At 40.0% G+C, this 16,269-nt stretch overlaps 1 protein-coding gene across 3 annotated transcripts in view; it reads right to left on the bottom strand.

Annotated features, from left to right (window-relative positions):
- CDC40 (cell division cycle 40) overlaps window positions 1-16,269 on the bottom strand; it is a 37,780-nt gene that overhangs the window by 11,359 nt on the left and 10,152 nt on the right. For all 3 annotated transcript variants that reach the window (XM_081000385.1, XM_081000384.1, XM_081000386.1), the window contains exons 2-7: window positions 12,462-12,548; window positions 9,692-9,821; window positions 4,158-4,241; window positions 3,412-3,551; window positions 2,202-2,298; window positions 858-997 (exon numbers count right to left, since the gene is read on the bottom strand). In XM_081000385.1, coding sequence (XP_080856511.1) covers window positions 858-997; window positions 2,202-2,298; window positions 3,412-3,551; window positions 4,158-4,241; window positions 9,692-9,821; window positions 12,462-12,548 — 678 coding nt within the window. The remainder of the gene's footprint in view (window positions 1-857; window positions 998-2,201; window positions 2,299-3,411; window positions 3,552-4,157; window positions 4,242-9,691; window positions 9,822-12,461; window positions 12,549-16,269) is intronic.

The raw sequence follows: 16,269 nt of genomic DNA, 5'->3' as shown, positions 1-16,269 counted from the left end.
TCCAAGTAGGCATCTGAATTTGTATAAGTTCCCCAAGAAAGTCTCAAAGATTAGCAACATAAAATCACAGAAACACACTTGTAATTCTACAAAATGTACAGCGAGGACTACCGGTGCAAAATATATAAATAACCTCTGTATGAATAAGGAAACACATTTCTCAAAGCCAGTTTAGTTCACTAACAGGGACCCATGATAGGGAATTATTAGTTAGGAGACTAACTGGCTGAGAGAATTGCATCTCAGGGGATTTGCGTGCTTGTATCATGGCTTAATGGTGAAAGAATGATGGCCTATATAGAGTGTGAAATTAAATATTCATAGTTCCGAATATAGTAATAAGGTTTTCACACACCATTAGCAAATGAACACTATTGTGCACCTAATGACACCGGTCTAAACTATGGGTGAGAATTGGGATAATGCAGAGTCCACTCCTGCCTCCACTGCAGAGGAACCTTATCTAGTGGCAAAGGAAATGATTTGGCAAGTTTAGCAACTGGCTGAGCAACCATACAGTGCTGCATTTGGAAGACTTTGGACATTCGACCTCCTATTTCTCCTTCTCACCCCATATTCTGGTTGTTCTCCCTACCCACCAGAGAGGATTTGGAGGTGGCAGAGGGGGGAAGTTCAGCTGTGCTAGTAGTCCTTGTGCTGGCTTCTGCTAAGAGAACTGGGCAGCTGAATCTACCCACAAGTGTCTCCACCTATATAGGATCGCCAAGTACTGAATGAATACAAGCTGGCACATGAAATATGTTTGTGCAAGGGCAATTTTTGAAATTGAAAAAAAAAATGATGCTGGGCCCATAATTATGAAACCAAGAAAACTTAATATTTTAATTGTCTCTTACCTTTGTATGACCAGACCATACATGGATCTGTTTCTTAGGAAGGTAGCATTTCTCAGGGGGTACTGTTGAACGTAGGTTAACCCCAACATCCTGAGGAACATGAAGATAGGATCTCCCTTGATAGTCATACATGTCTTTGACTGCAAAATAAACAAAACAAAATTAGAACATGCAGATTTACAGTCTCCCTCAAATATGACATGGATGAAATCAGTTTTAGGACACAACGGTGATTAAAATGAATAATCTACTAACTACACGGCTCAAAAACTAACTTCTCCTGACCAGATACACACATTCATGATCTTAAATACTTTATTCTAGCTGGCTTTTTCATGCCTCTTAGGTAACAATTTAAATCTCCATAGGCTAAAATGCTATACCCAACGCTGTATAATATTTATGTTTAAAATACCCAGCTCTGTATCAAGAAACATCAAAAATGATTTATCTGCAATGTTAGGGGTTTTTTTATTGGTTTATGAAAATCCAATGAGAAACAATTCAGAAATCCTGTTTGCAATTTCTGCACACCCCTTGCAATCTTTGACGAAGGCACCAAGCAGTGAAATGTACATTAAAACACTGCATGTAACTTCAAATTTCAAAGTTAACTTGCAAATTATCATTGCATTTGTGGTGATGGGCAAGAGGGTTCTATAAAAAAGGAGATGTGAATGAAGTCCTGCCACATGTGTGAATCTCAGGAGAGATGTGACAAAGAGAGGAGCAAAACATTAGGTTAAGAAAATGCATTATGTAGAAGTGGGGAACAAAAAAGACTTTTCTCCATAATCCTATGAATTGCTTCCACATCAGCAGCAAAATAAAAAATGACAATTTCAAGCCTTTATAGTCAACAATGAAGCCTACATTCCTATATTGTCAAAAATGAGGCAAGATCAATATGTAATGATCTAAAAGTTGACAAAAGTAAAGATTCAAACGATTAAGTTTGATGTGGTACAAATGACAGCCAAGAAAAGGAGGCTGCCAAATTAAAATACAAGGAGCTGACATTTGAGATGAATATACAAGCAAATGACATTTCCACAGTGTTCCCAATAATACAATCTGCCCACAAGCTAAATTTAACCACATCTTGAAATTCTTTCCGGTGTTACCAGAAACAACAAAACCAGGCTGTTTCTAAGTTTCTTCCTTACTGAAATCCCCCTTGTGTCTCTGGCACCATGTTTTCTTTTAGAGATCGTTTCTTCCTACATGGTACGCTGCAAGAAGAACTAACATAGCAAATAAATGACAACATACATTATTCCTGATAAACAAGTGTTTGAAAGTAGATGCAGGAAATGCAAATCAGCTGCTAAAGAAAGCACTTACCATGCAAAATAGTCTTTTCTTCTCCAGGCTTATCATCTTCATGTTTGCCTTTCTTTTGTCTCTTTGCTGTTATTTCATCCAGTTCCCTCTGTTCTTCCTAAGTAGCCCAAACATTAAAAATTACCAGTCTTGTTTTTACAACAAAATCTAGAATATTTTCACTGAATTCACTTAAAGTTTCCAATTTTAATGCTATTTAGGGGGGGAAAGGTCGAAAAAGCATGTTAAACAAAAGGTCAGTAAACTATTCAGTTTAGAAACAAGTTTTCACAAAATAAATTCTAAACATGTTTCCCAATTCTGATTCAATTCATTGCTTATATAGTCAAACAGCAACAGCCATACACAACTCCAAAGTTGCTGTATTGGCTTACAGCAAGATGTTAATTTTAAGTAGCACCACTGAGATGAAAGTGATAAATGCCTACAAAAATCAATGGACAAATCCAATGTTTTACTATATCTGGGACTGGACACAGTGGCATGTACCATACCTTCACGCAGAAATCACTCTGATCACCATGCCTAATAGTTTCCCTTTATGGCAGTGTCAGATTCCTCTCGTTAAGAACTAAGTCAGGCAGAAGGAAAATCCTGACACAGAACGAAAGCCTCCCGAGAAAGGCACCCAATATTGAGACAGGGAGAGAAGGGGGCAAATGTTGCTAGGGGGACAAGCACCCAATGGATCAACCTTGCTGCTGCTTCAAGAAGAAGCAGTTTCTGAATGGAAGGGAGCAATAGAAAGCACACAAATGGCCAAGAAGGAACAGCAGAGATGCACATGTACAATATAAAAGAATTCAGCCCAACATGGTGGGTAGACACAGTTAACTCTGCACTGGCCACTTCTTGCTTTGGGCCCACTATTGGCTCCAGCTCCCACCCACCACTGGTGTGCAGCCCTGGCATCTCCTGTCACTTGCTGTGCCTTCAGAAAGATTGCCCAAATAAACCTACACTGATTCTGACAACGGGAACTTTTCAAGACCCCTCCCACTTCAGCCCTGCGTGTCCCATCCTCAGAGTTACCAGAAGCTCAGGGGACTCTCAGGGTAGCATTCAATGCAATAAAAGCAGATGGAGCTGGAAGGGAAAGCCAGGCACCCTGCTGCAAGGTGTGAGGAACTCCCCTATGACCACACATGGGATCCCAGACTAAGCATCACCACTACTATTCTACTTCGAAGAATAAACAAGGGGTGCTCACTTCTGAAGGTTTTGCAACATCCTTTTCATCAACATATTTTGCCCACGGTCCCAAGAAGCCATCAATGTTAGATGCATCATTCTCTTTGAATTTCTTCCGTTTCTCCGTTTTCTTTTGTCCTGTTTCAAACACAGTCAGACCTGTAGGCAGTAGCAGAATTTTAAGTCTAGGTTCACTTTAAGAACGACAATGTATTCTTCCACATTCCACTTGAATCATTTCAGTGTTGTCAGAAAAGAAAGAATGTACTAGATTAGGGTAAATTGAGGCTTTTGTGTGCAATTGTTGGCCTTGGACATGCATCTTCAAATGATCTGTCAAACAAGAAACAAGCACTGCATGCAAAGTGAATGGCAGCTGTAAAATCACAAGATGATAAACCAATCAGCTCTCGATACGCTATATTTTATTAGCCTTTCTAGAGAGTTGTGCCTTCATCGGCAACTGACCTATTGCCGCCTTCTGCACTCTCCAATGAAGAAACATATAAGATGCAAATCTTGTTAGCATTTTGTCAAGAAGTTGAGATACACAAAGTTCTTTACACACTATGCCTGACTTCTGCTATGTTCCAGAAGCAGTCCCTTTGTATGTCCAATATCAGTCACTTAAAAGCACCTCCCTACTTAAGTAAACTACTATTTCATCCATTAATAACAATTTATTTTAAACATTTTGTTAATGCACACACACACACAACTGATTGAACTTTGTAATTAGGCAACGCTATAACAAATATTCTTTACCTTGATTCTTTTCAGCTTCTTCAACAGAACCAATATATTTAGTAGGAACTTCATAATTATCTATTGAGGGATCCAAAGCATATCCTGTGGAAGGACAAAACCATAACATTTTAAGATTCACCTCTTGTGGAATATTTTTATTGGCAGAGCTCCAATTTCAGCCACCAACTCTCAGAAGACCTTTACCCTGAGGACACATCCATCATAGTGAAGCCAAAGCACAGCTTAGCACAAAGGAACAGACATGCAGCTTTCTGGAGAGGCAATTGTGACCGCTTTGCTCCTCCCTGGCCATTTTGCTGTTGCACTGAACTAAGTCATCATTCAGCTTAGCATGTTGTTTGAACCCAGAATACAAAAGTGTGCTTCTTTCAAACCTGATTTCACCAAGGGAAGGGGACCTTCTGGATGCCAGAGAAGGCCTCTGTAGGGACACGTGCCCCTGTGCCTGCCATGCTAGCAACCCTTTCACATGGTGGATACATGAGAATAGCTTCATCGTTTATAGTCAATACTATCTTAATTCAGAAAAAGACAGAAAGTAGGCCAATAATAACTTGGGTGATGTGGCAGGCCTCAACCAAAAGTATCTATTACTAGGTGCCAGTATATTAATATGACAGCTACTAGTCATGGATCATCTGCTATAGAAGACGGGATCACTTTGCTTTCAGCAAAGAATGAACTGTTTAAACAAAATTCTCAGTCTGTTTATCAAAGCTGAACGTAGCAGACTGTTCTTGAATCTGCTACAACCAATGAAATACAATGTTAACTTGTTCATAAGAACAGAGATTTGCACACCCTGAGCTTACAGTACCATGACTCAAAGTGGCAGATATTAACAACCTTAATGACCCTATCAAAAGGCAGCATACAAATATAATTAACTGAATAAACATAGTAAAGTTTCCAGCTTAACAAACCTACACTGAATAATAGTTTTAGAGTGCAATCTGCTTGCCAAATGAAAGTAGCAACTCTCCAATCCAACCCAGAGTCTGGTCAATTGCCAGAACCTAGCTGGTGAGGTGGGATTTCATGAACAATTTGCAAGGATGACCATTGTAAATGAAAATTGTCTGGATTTTACTATTCTGATGAGAATTCCACATAAATAAGCCAAGCATTATAGAACCCAGTTTTATGCTGAGTGAGGTCTTTGCGTGGGGCCAATGAGCCAATTTCTCAGTTAGACTCAACTTCACAGTTCTTATTTAAGGCAGAAATGCCAATTTGGATGTATGTCAAAATCAATACAGCAGCTTATTTGTCCTCTCACTGTATTGATGCCATTTCTGGGACTATTTGTTTGCTCCCTCAAACCGAGTGATCGTGAATGGAGCCACTGGGTGAGATTTAATCTTCAGCGGGAGCTGTGTTCTCTATAGCCTGCCTGCATTTCATTCAGCATCTTTTCCTTATGAAAAGGACTTTGAACAACTCCTACTTTATGCTGAGAATGTGAAAGAGATTCCTATCTTTTTTTTTCTGACAGAGACTTCCAAATGCAGCTGTAAGGGGAAACCTGCTGTTTTAAAAACAGACCTCTTTTTATGTAACTGGTCTCTGCATAGAACCTTTGACTTAACTCCCCCCAACCCAATTACAAATAAACAGGCCCACATGCGGTTCACCTTCCCCAGTCACTGAGAATAAAATGAAACATGAACACTGTATGGTTTTAGTCTTTAAAAAGAAGGAGACATTTGTGAGACTGCGCTGCCTTCTCTTCCCTACCTTCTCTGTGGCAACAGAACTGACTCAGCCGTGGTAAGGACACAAGCATTAAATTGCCTTTGGGAGGTTACAAGCAAATGGCAAGTTGTCTAAAAGCACAGTCCAAAAACACAAGATTGACCAAGAAGGATCCTTTCCTTCCTTCCTATTTGACATAAAACACAATGAAAGTGATGTGGTCAACACAAGCATGTGGCTGCTAATAAATACTATTTGTTTCAGTGACATCCGGTCTATAAATGCTATCACTGCAAGATGGAATTATCCGCAGTGCCACTGGCCAGCATGCATGCCGACAAAAGGCAGCTGAATGGCTCCCTTCCAAATGAAACCACAGAGTTTGTCTATTCACACAAAGGTCAAGCTCAGGGTAGAATAATCCACTGGCAGCATGAAACTTGCTTCAATAATGCAGCAGGTAGAATCTTGCTTATGGATAGTAGAGAAATGTTTTATTACTGGTCAGAGTATGGAAAAAGAACAATACTCTCCCTTCTGATTCCCAGATATCGCTCTCCTTCCATATATCCCCTGAAAATAAAATGCTCCTCTGCAACCTGACAGCAAAGATCTTGAATGGAATGACTGGCTACCTTCCTAAAAGCGAAGGACTTCAACGGCCTTGACAAAGCATAATGGGTATAACCATATTTTAGCTGGTGAAGAATAAGTTCTGAATGAGTGAATAATGTCAAACATACTATAATGCTCTTTCTAGGTTGAAACATAATGTACCTACTTAAAGACAAAATGCAAGAGTTGGGGCAAAATTGAGGCTTTGTTCTTTTTTTGCTTCTCTGAAAATAAATTCTAGTGCCTAATGTTAGCGTAAGGACTATGACCAGCTACCAGCACTGTGATGGTGGAGCACTAAGATGAGCCTGGAAGACAGCCTAGTATCTGGATGAATTAGATTTATTAGTTCCTACTGCCAACATCCTAGCGTATTTTATTAGCCTGATGTAACTGAACAATGGTGCCTTTGTCTTATGCTAGCAACATTTTAGGCATGAAGTGCATTCCTGTGCAAAGAAGCTTGCATTCTTGGAGACAGACAATATGTCCTTCTCTGCACCCTGGTATTTAGAAAATTACTTTATTGTGGTTTTACAGAGAGAAATCGCTCACCATGTCATGGATGCAATAGAAAAGCAAAGTATTTTTCTTCTTATAAAGTACACTGAAACCACACCAACATTTAATTCCAAGGCAACATGCACATATCCCCATATATATAGACATTGCAATGGTGCATTAAGGGCTATCTTTGGAGAGCTCTCCAAAACAGTATATGCGGATGGGAGATAAAAAAATTATCCATAGATTGCTATCCATTCTCTCTACTTTTATTTACAACCATTTTCAGACATCATATTGGAATAGGCATTAGTGATTAGCAGATTCCAATGGCTTTGGGATTATTTGTAAAGCTGATGCTGCTCAGAAATGGTTGCCCTCTTATGTGTCTTGTTTGTTGTTATGTAATTTTTGTTTATTTGAAAAATCTCAATTAAAATGGGAAATTGCTCTCAGAACATCGGAGGCTGCCTTATACCAAGACTAAGGCTACGTTTGAGTCAGGACCAGAGGCTCCAGCTGGTGCAGAAAGCTGTGGCTAGACTACTGATAGGGACAGACAATTGCTTCCACTCTGGTGCTTAAAAGCTTTCCCTGGCTGCCAATATACTGGCTGCCCATAGGCTGGGTTCAAGGTTCTGGTATCAATTTACCAAGCCCTTAACAGCTTGGGTCCAGGATACCCTAAGGACCACCAGATTCATTATATCCGTTCCTTATCACGGAGTTCTTTGGGGAGTCACTATCAGCAGATCCTCATGGCTCAGATGCACAGCCTGGATCCACCAGAAGCTGTTATGGACTCAATTCTTCCAGCTGAGATTGCACAGGTCCCTCCTGGTTGGATGCCCAGCAGCTACTGAAGACTTTTATTGTTATTATTTCAGCAGACATTTTAACTGTTCTGATTTTATAGTTTTAACTGATTTTTATCTTCATTATACTGTGCTAAATCACCTGTATACTACTTAGAGATTATTGTAATTAGTCCGCATATAAATTGTTGAAATAAAGAAATAAGTCTGTCTATTGAGCTCAATATTAGCTACGCTAACTAGCTGTGGTTCTTCAGGGTTTCAGACAAATGACTTTCCTCGCCCTATCTAGAAATGCTGGGAACTGTACCTGGGACATTCTGCATGCAAGCATGTGCCCCATCAATGAGTATTCTCTAAAGAACAAAGGACAGGGTCTTCCTTTTTCTATGTAGCCATTTTTTTGGTTTCTTGAAGATGCTTCCTCCCTCTACTTGCCACAATCAATTGACTGTCTGACATATAGGATTGCTTAAAGCAGCAACACGAGGCTTGTGGAATGGACACGGGGAATCTTTTTAGACTTCAATCTTTTTGCACAATGTTTAGATGTACTTCTCAGAATTGCTGCCCTTGTGTTCACTACCACTATTGTTGTGAAATTCCTATTCACTGATCCTCCTACAGAGGACATCTACAAAATAATCTCAAAGGCTATTGAATAGTGAAATACCATTCACTAGTTGACATTTCCTTCAAGTTACTCTTACAAGTAGGCTTCATTTTTCAAAGAAGCTGCTAGTGGATGTCAGGATCGAAATCATAGCACACAAAATTCAGAAAATATACAATACTCTTCATGATATTAACTACCACTTGAATTAACAACAGCACTGCTCCACTTTCTCTAGCAGCATTTCACAATTGGAACAGATCGGGTAACCATAACTCCTGGATAACCTAGCAGTTTCCAGGGGAACCAGCATGAAAAGGGACTGCATTAATGGTTCTAGGAATCAAAGCAGCTTCTGAAGAGACAAGAGTTTGGAGGCATGTCTTGCAGATATAGTATGCTCTGTACTTATTTAGTTATTTTAGGAAAATACATAATAACCAAAACACTTATCTCACTATGATGCATATGTTGGAGCAAGTGCAGTTCAATCTCAACAGTGCTCTCAACTTACATTAGAAGGTAGAAATTATTACTATTACTATTATTTAAATTCTGGATACTGCCCTATACTTGTAGGTCTCAGGGTGGTTCACAAAATACAGAATAAAAATTAAAACAATTAACAATACTAATGTATACAAGCTAATAAAAAATACACTCCCCAGCGAAAGCCCTTAAACCACCCCCTAGCCCACAAATACAAATAAAGAAATCCAAATTATAATATAGCAAATATAAATACAAATAAGTAGTTGTGGCATACTTTAACATACATTTAGCACATAGTAATTAAAAGAAGCTTCAGCTATCTTATAGACTCAAGTACATTTCTGCCTGTGTTGTATGCTAAATAATGAACTCCCACCTCAGAGTTCACGCAATTAAAATTTAGATGGGGGGGGGAAGAACATTAGCAAATAAAAGAGTGACTGAGACGTTAAAGCTACCTGGCTAACTGAAAGCTGCATGCTTTGTAGTTTCTGACAATTCTGGTGGAAACAGGGATACGGCATATGCTACCTCTAGGTCTCCAAACTGGATACAAGGACCTCAAGCGGCTATTGACTGTGTACTGACCCATGCACAAAGATCAATGGCCTTGTATAGGACATATCATGTCGATATTACACTCCTAATCGGATCCCTTTTCTAATTATCTGAACTAGCTAACATTTAGAACTAATAAGAGTATATTTAAAACCTTTGAACTCTATCAGACCATGTCAACCACAGACAAATGTAGCAGATTCAAGATCACAAGAGGATTATCTAAAAATACACCTTACCATAGGTTGCAAATGTTCTTCTCTGTTGTTCAAACATGAAATCATTAATGTGTGCTGGTTCTGTATATCCAGAAAGCATATTCCTAGGTGCAGCCATCTGCTGAGTCCTAAATGGATTCACCGGCCCAAACTGCATTAAAAATAAAGGCCATTTCACACGCAACTCTTTACTTACATATGTGTATCCATGCATTTGTAACATTTTCATCCTGCTCTTCTTCTAAGGCTCTTAGGGGAATAAAAGTGATTCTCTTCCTGCCCATTTTATCCTTAACAAACATGAGATGTAGTGACTGGCTGGCCCAAGGTCACTCAGTGAGATGCACAACTAGCTGGGCTTTTTAACCCAGGGCTCAACAACTCTAGTCTAATCCAGTCTTCCCCAACCTGATGACCTCCAAATGTTGCTGGACTACAACTCCCATCAGCCTCAGGCAGCATGGTCAATGGTCATGCATGATGGGAGTTGTAATCCAAAACACGTGGAAGACACTAGGTTGGAGAAGGCTGTCCTGATGACAACATCCACTGTGATCCATCCTACTAGCTTTCTGTTTTAAAGCCTTTGCGTACAAGTTGACCAGCAAAACAAATGAGTGGCTAGCACGTTTTCCGTAATTAAACAGAGCAAGTGGGCACCATGGATGGGAATTGAGCTTGGCAGCGCTGCCTGTTATCGCTGAAATGGCTCTGGGGGCTAGGTGGGGAGTGTGGTCCAGCAGGCTGGCCAGGTGAGAGCCATTTGGAGCCCCTGGGATCCTTGGACAATGCCTGACCTGTCCAACTGCTGGCACCCCATAAACCAGCTACTGTAAAGTGTAGTATAACCCACAGAGAACCTAAAATAATGAATAAGTCCACAGCCATCAGAAAAGTAATGTTGCGCCACATTTGCTAAATCTAATCAGATTCCTTCCATGCATTGTTTGCTATTTCTCAAGGGTTAAGAGGAGCAAACCCATTTCTATTTATTGAAGCATTCCCATACACTCTCATGCTTTTAATACAGGTTGAAACTTCATAATCAGTATTTAAACCTAAACTGTGACTAAGTTTTATAAAATAATAAATAAACAGAAAATTAGTGTACATATTAACATCCTTGCTTCAGATGAGCTTTTCCATGGGGAATGGAAACTACACTTACTGATTGGCTAAACCTAGGAAAACTGCCTCAAGCTTACACAAATAACTTACAGCTTTGGACAGCAACAATTTCAAGATTTTGACAGCTGCATGTATTAAAACTAACTATATTGTATTTTTATACTGGTTGCATTTCCCCAGAGGTGTTTTTCCATGAGGAATATTTGATTTCAAGATTAAATTGTTTTTATACTCCATTTATTTGACAGCTTTTATATAGTAAATATTATTTTCCAACCTCCCCCCCCCACTGTACTGGAGTAGATTTTATTATGCACACTCATTTAAAGCGTATTTCTTTTTAACATTTGTGAAGATTTCTTAAAAGGGTAACTTACTACAATGCTTTCTGCATTCTCAGCTGCAGCTATGATAAATACTGCTAATGTGGATAAGGGTAGATCCAGATTACTGTATTTTTCGCCCTATAGGGCGCACCTAGTTTTTTTGGGGGGGGGGAATAAAGGGGGAAAAATTTTTTCCCCCGACCCCAGCCCCCAGAACAGGCAGCTCTCTGCAAGCCTAGGGAGCCCGGCGGGAACTCCCACCGGGCTCCCAGGGCTTGCGGATAGCTTCCTGAAGCCTGGAGAGCGAGAGGTGACCCCTCTCGCTCTCCAAGCTTCAGCGAAAGCCTGCATTCGGCCCATAGGACGCACACACATTTCCCCTTCATTTTTGGAGGGGAAAAAGTGCGTCCTATAGGGTGAAAAATACAGTATATTTTTGAAACTGTGCAAACTCAGAAAAACAAACAACATGCAAAAATAATAAAGCACAGATCTTACATGGTGCCAGATTAGTGTACCCATGATTTGAATACATGATACTTTGGGATACAGAGAGGTACAAGTGACCCTCCTATCTGACAAATCATGAAACATATGAATTGTCTGAGCATTTAGTAGAAATAACTTGCACGCTCGTGTATACAGATATGACAATTCATCAGAGAGAGAGGGGGGGGGGAGGCAGGCTAGATGCAGTATACCCACCAACTGTGTGATTCCACAAATGGGGGGGAAAGAAAACAACAACATAACCCCTGGCTAGGAGATTATAAACAGCGAATAATGCATGGTTTTCTTTTACTCGTCTAATATTCCCCGGTCTGAACATGATATATCCTAAGCATTTCAACCGAACATGAAAATGAACTCTGAGTGTGCAATTCCATGATTTTTGCCTGATGAACATACCTATTTGCAACTTTAAGTGGCCTCATTATAGAAATTTAAAAACGATGACTTTAAAAAAGATGTTCACAAGGACATCTGACTTCTAATTTTTTTTATTTACTACCCTGCAAATTTTACTTTTGTGTGTGCAAATTATGGCTTTATTATGAGAAGAAACTACCTATGCCACATTTCAAGTACTTAATTTAAAAGTTTAAATATAATGTCATTACATATTTTGATGTATACATATACAAAACGAAAGCCAAGTTTGCTTGGCCTCAGATCAAGATTTATAGAAATGCCTGTAGAATTTAGTATTATTCCTAATTTAAAAGGGCTGTTTTTTAAACAGGAATGATTTAATAGTTCACAGGGTATTCCTTGAAGAAAGTTAGCCAATATTGTTCCAACTTACTCATATTTTTAACAAAAGTTAGTTTGCTTACCTCAGGTGCAAACATTGTGTCATAGGTTGGGTTGAACTGAACTTCCTTTGTAGTTGGATCAAGGTGAACTCCTGTTTCCACATCTTCCTAGAAAATTCAATCGTATTTTAATAAAAACCATTTTCTGACAGCACATCATAGGCAATAAGCTGATTCTACCAAGTGGCAACATTCACTACTATTAATACCATGTTTTTACTTTTAACTCTGAAGCACTAAATGCTAATTACATTTGCTTCTGATGTGGTACTGTCCCCACACTGAGGAAGTATCCTGTGGATAAATTGCTGAGACTAACTTCTTGGGGTGGGGGAGAAAAAAAAAACATTAAGAAAATGCTTATACTTCCAAATATAGAAATGCCCATTTACCTTTTCTGACAATACAGCTCACCACAGCTCCCCTTCAGTCTTTTACAGTGGAACCTTGGTTCTCAAACGTCATAGTACTCAAACAACTTGGAACCCAAACACTGCAAATCTGGAAGTAAATGTTCCAGTTTGCAAACTTTTTTGGAAGTCGAACATGCTCCATTTTGAGTGCCACACTTCCATTTTGAGTGTCATGCTTCTGATTTGAGTTGCACATTTCCATTTTGAGTGTTATACTGAGGTCTGTCTGTTTTTGCTATTTATTTTGCCTTTTTGTGGTGCTTTTTTGTTTTGTTTTTGTGACTGTGTGGAACCCAGTTCAGCTACTGATTGATTGATTGTGTGACTGGGGTACATTGTTTTTTGCTTTCATTTTATGGATCAGTGGTCTCGTTAGATAGTAACATTCATGTTAAATTGCTGTTTTAGGGGTTGTTTTTAAAAGTCTGGAACGGATTAATCCATTCTGCATTACTTTCTATGGGAAATCGCACCTTGGTTTTGGAATGCTTTGGTTTTGGAACGGACTTCCAGAATGGATTAAGTTTGAGAACCAAGGTACCACTGTAATGCAAAATCAGCCAAGAAGGGGATTGCCTTCTGCACAAATTCCAAACCTACCACAACACAGCCAACTCATACTTGTTCCAATTCATGTAATAATGCAGTCCAATTACATTTATGAGCAACTGATCCACATGAATATTCACAACTTATAAATGAAAATTTGACTATTTTCATGTCACAAAGTTACCATAGCATTAGTGACAATATACCTGTTTGTCTGTTTCTTGTTACCAGGCTACTCTCCTTTATTAATTTCAGCTATTCAGTTCAAAGTGTATAATATGGAAATGGGGCCCCATGCATCAGCTACCCCAACTTAAAGTTAAATCCTATAACAAAAAATATTAATGACAAATACAATCTGTCCCCCCCCCCATTAAAAGTAACCAAGGAACGAAATGTCACAATCACACAAAACAGTTTACTCAGTTGCTTAACTGCTTTTATCAACTAGGACATTTTCCCAAACATTAAATCTCCATGTAGTTCAAAATCATTGGGTTCCACAGCAAGGTATGCAATGTTCTGCTTGCACATGGGGTTTTTTTAAGCTACCTCCTCCCAGTGGCAACCCCTGTGCCCTCTGGTGTAGGACTCCATATGGTAATAGTGGCTGCCGCTGAAAGGAATTATTTCCCTTCAGCATAGCACACTTATATTGTGTTTTAGACAATATGTTATACTATACCAATGGCTAGAATGCCATGTGACAAAGGTGGTTATGTTACTAAAGCAGTAGTCAAAAAGTCACTGGACTAGTTGCGAGCTCTTGTTGATGCTGACCAATATTCTTTTTGCCCACAGTCTACAGAATTGCATGACTATTTCCACATGACCATCAGCACTTTGGAGTAAAGTTCCTTGAACTGCAGTCCCTGCATGTTGCATAGCAACCTGCTTTTAAAATGCAGGCGAGTTGCCAAAGCTGTTTGAAACATAAAGCACAGGAATCTGCAGGCCACTGTGCATGCACACAGTTGAGTAAGACTAAAGTCACTCTCTGGACTGCATACATTTGTTTTCTCCAGTCTGAACATGCCTCAAGTTTTCCACAAAGGACCTGCTTTTGCCCCTGTAAATTTCCCCTAAATCTGTTTTCCACTGTCAGCATCTTTCTCAACCTGTGAAACCAAGAACTAAATGTGCAATTCAGATGTGGAAGTGAACCAACACATACCACAAATTGAGAAAATTAGGTTAGCCTAGGCCTAGCACATCAGTGGAAAGAGCCATCAGGCTTGATACTTACAACTGAGTGAGAAGAAACACAAGATGAGCATTTTGATATTGCCATGTTTTCAGACCATGCTTAAGGTATTGAAATGCAATATAGTTAATTAAAGGGAAAAACAACGTGCTTAGGTGTTGTGTCTGCTCAGGAATAGAGATGGTATGGGGAGCCTTTTTAAAGCCAAAGGCTGCATTCTCTTGGGATATGTGGTCGAGGCAGTGGTGGGAACCTAAGAGAACAGGGGGCCAAATGTGACACTACAGGCCTTCCTACCTGGCCTTTGGGACACTGGCCAGGTTAGATCCCACTCCCTCAGTCAGAAGGGAATGTGGTCCTTAGACTGAAAAGGGTTCCCAACCCCTGGGTCAAGGGCTTGGGGGAGCAGTGGTTGAAGGGCTACTTACCAATAGTAAGCAGAAATGGGCAAAACACCCATTTTCTTTGTCTCTGCCATACTTTTTCCTCTCTTTTCATCCACCCCACCCTCACCACAGGCTTTCCTTCTATCCACCCCCAACCACAATTCATTTACAGTGGTACCTCGGGTTACGTATTTACCATATTTTTTGCTCTATAAGACTCACTTTTTCCCTCCTAAAAAGTAAGGGGAAATGTGTGTGTGTCTTATGGAGCAAATGCAGGCTGCGCAGCTATCCCAGAAGCCAGAACAGCAAGAGGGATCGCTGCTTTCACTGCGCAGCAATCCCTCTTGCTGTTCTGGCTTCTGGGATTCAGAATATTTTTTTTCTTGTTTTCCTTCTCCAAAAACTAGGTGCGTCTTATGGTCTAGTGCATCTTATAGAGCGAAAAATACGGTAATTCGTTCGGGAGGTGCATTCTTAACCTGAAACTGTTCTTAACCTGAAGACCACTTTAGCTAATGGGGCCTCCTGCTGCTGCCGCGCCGCCAGAGCACAATTTCTGTTCTCATCCTGAAGCAAAGTTCTTAACCCAAGGTACTATTTCTGGGTTAGCGGAGTCTGTAACCTGAAGCGTCTGTAACCTGAAGCATATGTAACCTGAGGTACCACTGTACTTTCTTTCTATGCATCTTTCCTCGTTGCTGGGTGGGGTTATAGGTTTCTATTTCCCTTAGGCCAGCACAGAAGGAACGCAGGCTGCTAATACCCAAACAGAGTGATCTGTTTCTCCACTGGCAGCTCAATTTCCTTCCATGCTAGGCGAAGAAGAAGAAGAAAGAAAATATTTCTCTGAGTCCAGCATGAAAAATACAGCAGCAGGAAGCAACGGCAGCAGCTTGCAACGATTTACTGTGAAGCAGAGGCAGATGGAACAGGGCTGGTGAAGGATAAACTGTGGGCTGGATGAAAAGGCCCCACAGACCAGAGGTTCCCACTCCCCAATTGCAGGATACAGGGAAAGACAGACAGTATTTTTTGTGTAGCTCTCTATAGGAGGAAAGAATGCGTCTTTCAAAATAGAATATCATGCACTGTATATTATTGCTAAAGCTGGTGGCTTTCAAAGAACTCTTCATAAGAAGTTTGCTTACAAATGGTCAAGCTGTACAGAGGTTTAAGCACCAGACTTTTCTACAGTTGAGAATAGCAAGATTAGGGACAGCTTCTGTTTGAAACAATCTGAATAACCTACTAGGGGCTGAGTCTTTAGTGTGGCA

The sequence above is a fragment of the Podarcis pityusensis genome (assembly GCF_964106645.2).
Source record: "Podarcis pityusensis genome assembly, chromosome: 3".
Classification (NCBI taxonomy): Eukaryota; Metazoa; Chordata; class Lepidosauria; order Squamata; family Lacertidae; genus Podarcis; species Podarcis pityusensis.
The sequence above is the reverse complement of the archived record's forward strand: the minus strand, read 5'-3'. Positions and strand labels throughout refer to the sequence as shown.